Source organism: Phoenix dactylifera, chromosome 11 (assembly GCF_051530095.1).
Source record: "Phoenix dactylifera cultivar Ajwa chromosome 11, Ajwa_hap1_PhDact_Kaust_v1.1, whole genome shotgun sequence".
Classification (NCBI taxonomy): Eukaryota; Viridiplantae; Streptophyta; class Magnoliopsida; order Arecales; family Arecaceae; genus Phoenix; species Phoenix dactylifera.
The window spans coordinates 7,392,875-7,402,259 of NC_143200.1; the positions used below are offsets into that span (position 1 = coordinate 7,392,875).

Genomic DNA, 9,385 nt, shown 5'->3' on the forward strand with positions numbered 1-9,385 from the left:
CTTTGATAAAGCTTTGAAAATGCAGAAAGAGCTTTATTCTTATGTGCTAGAAATAAAACCCATGTAAATCTGAAAAATCATCAATGATGATAAATCAAAATATTTAATACCTAGACTTGAAGTTCCAGTTAGCTCAAACAAATCTATATAAAAAACTTCCAATGGCCTGAAAGTTGAAGCTATATTTTCCGACTTAAAAAAACTCTAGGTATATAATATTATTCTTATTTTATTTATTAAAACTTTTAGGTATATTTTTTCAGAGAAAGGGAAGGATCTCTCGATTGTATGGTTGCTCCCGCCCACATAATTGGAAATGCACCATCAAAGCCTTGGACAAGATCATTTGATTGTTAAATAAAAATTGGGAGCACTGGGGCAAGGCCTGATTCACAAGATCTTAAATGTGCATTCCTATTCCTTCTTGCTAATTTTAAAAAAATAAAAATAAACACCTCATAGGCTTATCATTCCTTCTCACAATCTATTTACATCTTCCAAGTCCCCCTCTCTCTAACCTGTTAGGTTTGATATTTTGAAACTCAATTCTCCCTAGTGGTTGGTTTCCTTTCCTCACAAGTTTGACAGCACTCTACATAAACTCAATAGCATTTTATTTCCACCCAAATAATGAACGAATTAACTAGAAAACTTGTTCCTTTTTTTTTTTTTTTTTGCAGTTCAGAAAAGTACTGGCTGTTCTTAAACATCATTAACATAAGTATAGATTATTTGTGAGCCTAGAAAAAGCATATATGTCATTGATTACAAATCTTAGAAATTGTAGTCAACATCATTGTTCTGGAATTTCAAAGATAACCCTTCGAGATGCATCATCTTCCCCCTCCTAGCCTTTTCAGAAGTTCTTGGCTGAAGTCCCAAAATCTGCTGCTTAAGACTCTGTCTCTTGCCGTGAAAGAAGGCAATGCCTCATTGCAATTGACAAAATACTTGCCTGTTACACCTTTCATGTCAGGATGTAGAGCTAGATAACAAGTCGTCGATGCACCCTGCGCTTCAAGAATTTATTCAACCTTGAGTTGATTACATTCGAGACTGTTATTTTTCACATACAATATACATAATTGAGTGTGGAAGAAAAAGCATTTGCAGATAATATTTGATTGGAATTCTTCACAGGTGTAAATATACAAATGATGGGAATCTAGGATCATGTGCACACCTGGGGTATGGATTTTACAAAGGCTTTCATCACAGCAGCAATAGAGTCCAGTATAAATGCTAAAAGGGAAAAAAGAAAAGAAAAAAAAAATCAGCTAGGCATACATAGAAATCAATTCAAAGTGAGAGAAAATGCATAAAAAGGGTAGCAACTTACGCTTAAGGTTTAAGTAGCGACATAAGTTCGTACTTATTGCTCCTGGATGTAGAGAGTTTGCTGCCACATTGCTGCCTTCTTCCTGTGGAATGAAATCACCTAAACTTTTACATAATCATGCAATAGCACAACCAATGTAGAATCAACGACTTCCAATTTTAACAAAATTTCCACTGAGACTAATGTGTGCTATTCTTCATGATGCTTAACCTAGTTTAAGCCCAGTTTAACCTTTATGATTTAATTATAATGAGTTTTCCTTTGTAAAAACGATGTATTTTGGCTCTCGGTAAAAGAAAATTTTCTTCTCAGCAAACGATGATGAAGTTGCAATCACTTCAGATCGAAACTGAAATGATAGAAATGGGAGAAGGACCCAAGGAAGAACACTTGCCAAAATTAAAAAATAAGAAGTGAAAGAGGTCAAAGCTTGCCTCCACCTCAGGTAATGAACACACAACAAATTACCTAATAAAAGAAAATTTCAAGATCCTTCATTCAACACCAGTTTTTTTTGCTATTCAGTTGTGGCAGAAAAAATATCTCAATAAAATTATAGTCATCTGAATAAGAACAATTACAAAATATATATCCACAGGATATCACTAAAAAGTACACCTTTCAAACTTACAATACTATGAAGCAAATCCATAATTAGATCAGCTATTATGAAGACAAGCTATTTAAGCATTTGGAGCCACATGGCTTTACAGTTTGAGAGCAGATCATTAGCATTTTTAAATGTTAATTTAGCTTAAGAAGTGCAGCTTTATGCACAGAGACTTTAGGAATGGTCCAGTGACTAGAAAATTGTTTTTTTATGAAGGTGACACCAAAGTGAATGCTGTTATGAAAGAACAAAGTGATGTTTTCCCCATAATTCAATTAGTGTGTATTCACTCAATGCATGCTAGTGAATTATTTAATAATCGAACAGCATGCAGTTTAAACACCACTCAAACATGAGAATGGGTACGGTATTCTCCGAAAGAACTGCTTAATATGGGAAGATACTTCTCCCTGAACAGTGCAGTTGCTTTTGCCAATAAACATAGCAGTCATGAAAAAGTCGACAGCTAATATTTATTGTAAATGGATATTGTACATCTATTTTAGTATAGAAGATCCTATTAGGTTGGACTTCCTTTTGGCATAGGTGGCATCACTAGTCAACAAAGAGAAGCTTAATTATACCATCAGTTAGACCTTTCTTTATCATATAGATGCTGAATTTCAGTATATTGTCATATTTTCTTTTTCATCTTCAATCATATATACTGCTTATTGTGCATTTTCTGCTCAAAGTGCCTCTCTCTTTCTCTGCGAAAAAGGGAAAAAGGTGTTGGAATTGGATCATGGTTGGGCATCCATGATGGATTGACCCAACTCGACCAGATCTGATTATAAGAGGAAGGGGGAACAATTTTGGACAGTTGGGAAACCACCAAAAACCGTTCAACATAATCAGAAATTCACTTCCCTTCAGATCTTAAGAGCAGAAACAGTGAAACCGAGGAGTCCTCCATTGTCCTAGGAAGACATGGCTCTTATGCTGTGATTAGAGAGTGCTTTCCATTCCTACGATGGTTCTCTGACCTGAGCAACTCTTAAGAGCCAAAACGAACCAGTGATTCAACCGAGGTTTCCTTCACACTTCTTCGAGGCATGCGCTTTCCTTGTTCTTAATATCTTCCTAAAAGAAACACACACTGCGACAACTTGATGTGTTTTCTCGTTTATCCTCCACTATTAAGTAGCTTAGTGGTTGGTGGTTGGCCTTCAACTAGTATAGCAATGCCGCTAATGTGGTTGAGCCAAAAGGGAAAAAAGGGATAGCTTTCAATGATCAAAATTAAATGGAGGATACTTTTGTTGATACAAAATTTGAATGGGCATGTAAATGGGAGAAACCTCCTGTACTCTATTATGAGTAAAAAAAATAAGAATGGAAGTCCTATGGGTTGGCCCCCTTACAACAGTTTTGTCACTAACATCCAATGCAACTATGAAATAGGTATGAGATGGAAACTGACAAACACAAATTTTGAACCAAAACACAATCCATTCACTTGTTAATTGGACGATGGACTCTTCAGTTCGAAGAACATCACAAATAGTTTTGATGTTTTTTAAGAATTTAAACCGAATTTATCAATTTCAATTCGATAACTGTTAAGAAAGTAAATAAGAATGAAGCTCAACAGTTTCTTTCACCATAAGTTTCTTATTTACACTTAAATATAAATAATTCTTGCATAGCATAATGAGAAGATGTGAGGAAATAACATTGTCAAGAGTAAAATGATGATCTACTTCCATGATAGTTCGTGCATGCAAAACTAATCTTGTGGCATGTGCTGATATAACTTCTACTAAGGTTAGCTTAAAGCAATAATCAAGAAACATTGTTTCCAATTGAATATGCAATAGCTATATTTTCTTCAATACATTTAACATTATCAGCCTACCTATGGGCTTCAGAGGATCAATATATATTCAATGCTTTCAGTTTCTACAATTCAATTTCAACTCCCTGAACACGAATATGGTGAATACATCTGTACCTGTAAACGCCGAGATAGCTCGTTCGCATGCCATATGTTTGCCAGCTTTGAATGAGAATATGCCCCAAAAGGTGCATACCTGCCAATAAGACAAGGCTCAAGAGGTCTTCTCTATCTATGAATCTTTTTTATTTTTTCTTTTTTGGCTGAAACTCTATCAATGAATCTTTTAAAAGCAACTATACTGTCACCAAAATTTGACCTAGGAAAAGTAAAACATATTATAACAACCATCTAACATAGAAGGTGGAGCTAATACTTACTTAGATTGATCATTTATTTTCTCTAGATTAAAACAGGATTCATCAAATTGTCTGGTATGACCCAAGGATGAAACATTGATTATCCTTCCCTGAATGCCTGTTTCTTTGGCAGTTTTTTTCATCTTGTCCAATAACAGATTTGTTAGTTGAAAATGTCCTGCATTTTAGAGAATAATCAAACAACTTTAAGATACTACTACATGCTCACTATAAATTATCCCTTCTTAAGATTAGCCTTCAGTAAGCAATTGAAGTAGCATAAAGATAAAAAAAAAAGTCTAGAAATCCTGAATTTAGTATAATTTTAACTATCATTTTTTTCATTCCATGAAATTATTAAGAAAGAAAGCAACAACCTGTTACATGGTTTCACAAAATGATTTTAAAGCTGACTGAAATTTCTCCTTGGAACAATTCCATTCAGGCACTCAAAATGAACAAACAATCTATAATTTCAACTAGTGACATTTACCAAGGTGATTCGTAGCGAATTGCAGCTCTACTCCATCCTTGGATAGCTGGAAAGGACAAGCCATAATCCCTGCATTATTACTGTTCAAGCAATGCATTTTACTAAGTGCAAGCTTGCATCACACAATAAACTGATGAATAAGTATATAAAGGAAACCAAACTATTGAAGAAAAACAAAAAAATCCTAAAGATCCTTACATATAAGTAATGGCATGCTTACATGAGGATGTTTAGGTGCTGATACGACGAATTAAAAGCGCGAGCAAAAGACCCAACCGAATCAAGTGAGCTCAAATCCATCTCCATGATATCAATCCTGGCATCCGGGTTGTGCTCCAAAATGCTTTCTTTAACCTTCCTGCCACTCTCCAGGGTCCGGCATGGAATGACGACAGTGGCGCCCCTCAGCGCCAGAACTCTCGCAGTCTCCTTTCCGATCCCACTGGTTGCCCCTGCTCACAGACCCAACATTAACACAAATCAACCCTCTCAGACCATCAAGGAACCTTTTCAACCAAAATCTACTTGAAAAGAGCTCAAGATGTGGCTTTTTCAGAGGTAAAGGAAAGACCTGTGACTATGGCCGTGAGATGGCCGGCATGAATCCCTTGGGTGACCTCCTCCGCGGTGGAGGAAGAGCCGAAGCCAGAGGAAGGGCCTTCTCCTCCTCCCCAGAAGAAGGAGCTCCACTTCCAAAATCCCATCTTTTGATCCCTCTTTTGAAGTAAAAAACCAACCTTTATCAGCTTCCAAAGGCTTCCACTGCCCCAAACGCTATTTAAAATCGGAAAGAAAGAAAGTTATGCTGTTCGGGTTAGAATACCAAATTCATAAATACCTAATAGAAGACTCCCACGTTGCTTCGACACACGCGATGGGGTTAGGTACAACTATTGTTGGAAAGATTCGCCGTCTCAATCGAATCAGAGGCAGCCGCTTGTCGAAGAAACTAAATTCGGACGCCAAATCGCTTCCATTTTGGCTTACTCTTCTTCTAGGGCTCCGTCTCTACATCCGCTTCGGCTTCCGGCGCGATTTCTTCCAACTGGAGTTGTAGGGTTTCTAATTCCCCCCTTTCCTTCTTCTCATTTCTCTCCTCTCTCTCTCCCTCTCTCTCTCTCTAAGCGTTTCTCTCTGCCTCTCCTCGCCATTGCTAGCTCTTAGGAGGAGAGTAGCCGCTTCTACTGGAAAAAGTCTCGCCTTTGAGGGTGGACTGGACTTGGGAGCCGTATCAGGTAGTGTGTTATCCATTCTGATGTCTTAAAAATCGTATTTTCTTCTGCTTTTTATCTCTTATATTTTGAAATTTGTCCTGGATTGCTCTCAAATCGAAGTTTACTTTTGTTTTCTCCGTGTGGCAAACCTTTTTTTTGTTCCTTTTCTAACACATTTGGAGTTTATGTTGCTTTTCCTCTCGTTTGTCACATACTCGGATAGAGGCATTGTTCCCGACTTAATCCTCATAGCGGGTTCTAATAAGATGTTTTTTTCGTTTTTCTTTTTCTTTAGTTTTGAAGTGTGTTTTTCACTTGTTCAAGACCAGATGCTGGAATATGGACTATTTTTATGTGGGATTCCTTCTCTTGAATTATGCCTTTCCATTCTTGCTTCTCCTCTGAAAACAGGGGAAGGGGGGAAGGGACTCAAAAATTTGAATTTTTTGTAGCTTTTTCTATCATTTGATAGCTCGAATTTGGTTTCTAAAACGTTAAGCCTATACTTGTTTAAAACCAGATATTGGGCTTTTGAGAGGGAAAAAATGTCGGAGCCTAATCCTCCTTCGAAAGATGGTGCTGATGAGAGTTGGGTGCCGAAGGTTGGTATGGAGTTCGAGTCTGAAGTGGATGCGTATCAGTTCTATGATAACTACGCAAAAAGGATAGGATTCAGTATTCGGAAGAATCGGTTAAATCGAAGATCTTCTGGTGTTATCTCATTGAGGGTGTATGTGTGCCATAAAGAGGGCTTTCGTGGGAACAAGAAGGAGGAGTGGGAGGTAAAGAACCCAAAGCTATATGAGAGAACTGGTTGCCTTGCCGCTTTGACCCTTAAAATTACAAAAAATGGCAAGTATCGTGTGACTGACTTTGAGGCAAGGCATAACCATCCACTTGTTATACCAAACAAAGCTCACATGATAAAATGGCGTAGAATAAGTAAGGATCGTGGTGTTGTAGCTGAGGAATCAGGGATGATACCAAGAGTTGCTGATGAGGTTATGAATGGGCATGCTGGTGGCCATCAGCATCTTATCCACCCTTCTCAAGCTTATAAAAATTATTTACAATCGAATCGTGCAAGTGCTGTAGTGCTGGGAGACGCAGGAGCTCTATTGCAGTATGTGCAGGAGAGGCAAATTGATGATCCATCATTTTTTTATGCTGTACAGCTTGATAAGGAAGATCGGGTGGCAAATATTTTCTGGGCAGATGGATTGTCTATAATTGACTATGATTACTTTGGAGATGCGGTGTGTTTTGACACTACATATCGATCGAATAACTATGGTAGGCCATTTGCACAATTTATTGGTGTGAATCATCACATGCAAATGGTATTCTTTGGTGCTGCATTGTTGTATAATGAAACCACTGAATCTTTCAAGTGGCTGTTTGAGACCTTCAAGGCGGCTATGTCCGGAAAACAACCCAAGGTAATTTGGATAGAACAGTCTCCAGAAATTAGTGATACAATTGCTGCAGTGTGGCCAGGTACAGTTTGTCATCTTTCTATGTGGCATGTCTACCATAATGCTGCTAAACATCTGAGTTTTGCGTTCCAGGGCTCCAAAACTTTTGCACTTGATTTTAGCAAATGTATCTACGAAATTGAGGAGGAGGAAGAGTTTCAATCATCATGGAAAGAAATGTTAGAGACGTATGATCTTAAAGACAATCAATGGCTGGCGAAGTTGTATGAGGATAGGGAAAAATGGGCCTTGCCATATAGCCGGCATATATTTTGTGCAGACATGAAAAGCACATTACGGAATGAAGGCTTGAGCGCTGAGCTAAAACAATGGTTATGTCCAGAACTTGATCTTTTGCAGTTTTTAAATCATTATGAAAAAGCAATAGATGGCCGGAGGCATGCTGAATTACAAGCTGATTTCCAAGCTTGCCAAATTTCCCCGACCATACCTCCTACAAGGATGTTAAGGCAAGCTGCAAATATATATACACCTGTAGTGTTCAAAATGTTTCAGAGGGAGTTTGAAATGTCTATGGATTGTTTGGTGTACGGTGGTGGCGAGCTTGGACCTATAGCAGATTACAAGGTAGCAGCTGAGGGGGACCCTACAGAATATGTTGTTAGGGTTGACATTTCAGATGGTACAATCATTTGTAGTTGCAAAAAATTTGAGTTCATGGGGATTCAATGTCGTCATGTGCTGAAAGTGCTTGATGTTATTAATATCAAAGAACTACCCCAACGTTACATCTTGAAGAGGTGGAGAAAAGATGCTAAGGCTGGGAGCACAAGAGATAATTGTGAATTTGCATTTATTGGTGACTCCACATCATCTAAAGCAAAACGTTATAGTTCTTTATGTCGCATTTTCAATAAAATTGCAGCAAGGGCTGCTGAATCTCTGGAAGCATATACATTAATTGAAGGCCACCTAGATCAACTTATGGACCATGTATACCAACTCATGCAAAGTAAGCCTTTTGAGAAACATTGATTAAGTTTGCATACTTCTCTAAGAGAGCCCATGTTTTGCAGAGAACCTGTCACAATCCTTTCTGATGTGTGGTTTCTTCTAAAATACAATACAGATTCTCTTTTGTTTTTGATGTATATTGACCATCAGCTGGCAGTAGCACTCAGTTGGGTGCGGCTAGATTGGCCTTAAATCCAAGTATATAGATTCAAGGTTCCCACTGACAGTTTGATTTTTCTTAATCCTCAGGACTGCTTATCTCCAAACTTGCATTTCTAATCATTTTTCCGAGCAGTTTTCAGGTGGATTACCAATACCCTGTGGCCAAGCTTATTTAAGCATTTGATTCCTGTATTTTGAATAATGTAAGTTATACCATCATACTGCTTTGTTAACACCAGAACTGTTATTACCTAATCAGGCTTCCTTATATCAATTTCCCATATTTTTCGGTTGGTTATGGTTCTTTAATGCATACCCATTGAAGAATGGTTAAAGTAATAGCAGGAACGGATAATCAGTGTAGGATCTCTTGTTGACTAGTACATCGACCATCATGATACATATGACTGCTAACTTTGTTTTACAAGAAACTTGAGATCTGGAAAGGGATATATCAGTTAGAGACGACAATAAAAAACACAGAAGCAGAACAAATTGTTGATTTAGATTTATCTTATCTGCATGGTAGTGCTACTCTTAGTTGAAGTATTTTATGTTGTTTCAAAAGGTCCAACAGATGTCACCCCTGCCTTGTATATCCTTGTTTCTTTCTAACTGGTTCGGTCCCGGTCTCTGCTTTTGATCTGTGACTCCTAGCCTCTACTTTTGATCAGTGACTCGGGGATGATGCAATGCTGTGTGCATTTTGTGTTGCTCATGCCTGTATCTTTCTTGTCCCATTTGCTTTTATACTTGAAATCTCTGGTCTGGTCTTCTATTTCGATTGGGATGGATAGCAGTGATTTTTACATTTTCCATTGGAATAGCAGTTGTTTCCTGCCATTCATTGGTACCATGTTTGATTTGATGTAGTCTTCAAGCATCAAAATTAACTTAAATTGATCTATATATTTTAAATAT

General features: G+C 37.7%; 2 protein-coding genes across 4 annotated transcripts; one reads left to right on the forward strand and one right to left on the reverse strand.

Annotated features, from left to right (window-relative positions):
* Nucleotides 1-693: 693 nt before the first annotated feature.
* LOC103713903 (short-chain dehydrogenase TIC 32, chloroplastic-like) lies at nucleotides 694-5,406 on the reverse strand. 2 transcript variants are annotated; one of them, XM_008800953.6, is made up of 8 exons: nucleotides 5,210-5,406; nucleotides 4,859-5,090; nucleotides 4,639-4,718; nucleotides 4,167-4,323; nucleotides 3,904-3,982; nucleotides 1,340-1,421; nucleotides 1,184-1,242; nucleotides 694-1,010 (listed from the first exon to the last, which is right to left on the reverse strand). In XM_008800953.6, the coding sequence occupies exons 1-8, from the start codon at nucleotides 5,340-5,342 to the stop codon at nucleotides 834-836; spliced, it is 999 nt and encodes a 332-aa protein (XP_008799175.3). In that variant the 5' UTR covers nucleotides 5,343-5,406; the 3' UTR covers nucleotides 694-833. The 2 variants fall into 2 exon arrangements, with proteins under 2 accessions (XP_008799175.3, XP_008799176.3); XM_008800954.5 differs by having other exon boundaries at nucleotides 694-1,015; nucleotides 5,210-5,393.
* A 249-nt stretch (nucleotides 5,407-5,655) lies between these two features.
* On the forward strand, nucleotides 5,656-8,746 carry LOC103713904 (protein FAR1-RELATED SEQUENCE 5-like). 2 transcript variants are annotated; one of them, XM_026807235.4, is made up of 3 exons: nucleotides 5,656-5,873; nucleotides 6,373-7,291; nucleotides 7,421-8,746. In XM_026807235.4, the coding sequence occupies exons 2-3, from the start codon at nucleotides 6,398-6,400 to the stop codon at nucleotides 8,321-8,323; spliced, it is 1,797 nt and encodes a 598-aa protein (XP_026663036.3). In that variant the 5' UTR covers nucleotides 5,656-5,873; nucleotides 6,373-6,397; the 3' UTR covers nucleotides 8,324-8,746. The 2 variants fall into 2 exon arrangements, with proteins under 2 accessions (XP_026663036.3, XP_008799178.3); XM_008800956.6 differs by having other exon boundaries at nucleotides 5,659-5,873; nucleotides 6,373-8,746.
* Nucleotides 8,747-9,385: the final 639 nt, after the last annotated feature.

Bases quoted from the DNA above. Each gene is read 5' to 3' on its own strand.
- LOC103713903 (XM_008800953.6), bottom strand. From the start codon at position 5,342: ATGGGATTTTGGAAGTGGAGCTCCTTCTTCTGGGGAGGAGGAGAAGGC. The intron at 1,243-1,339 runs GTAAGTTGCTAC...TTTCCCTTTTAG, and splicing joins TCGCTACTTAAACCTTAAGC to CATTTATACTGGACTCTATT. The intron at 1,011-1,183 runs GTGTGCACATGA...CTTGAAGCGCAG, and splicing joins TTGTAAAATCCATACCCCAG to GGTGCATCGACGACTTGTTA.
- LOC103713904 (XM_008800956.6), top strand. From the start codon at position 6,398: ATGTCGGAGCCTAATCCTCCTTCGAAAGATGGTGCTGATGAGAGTTGG.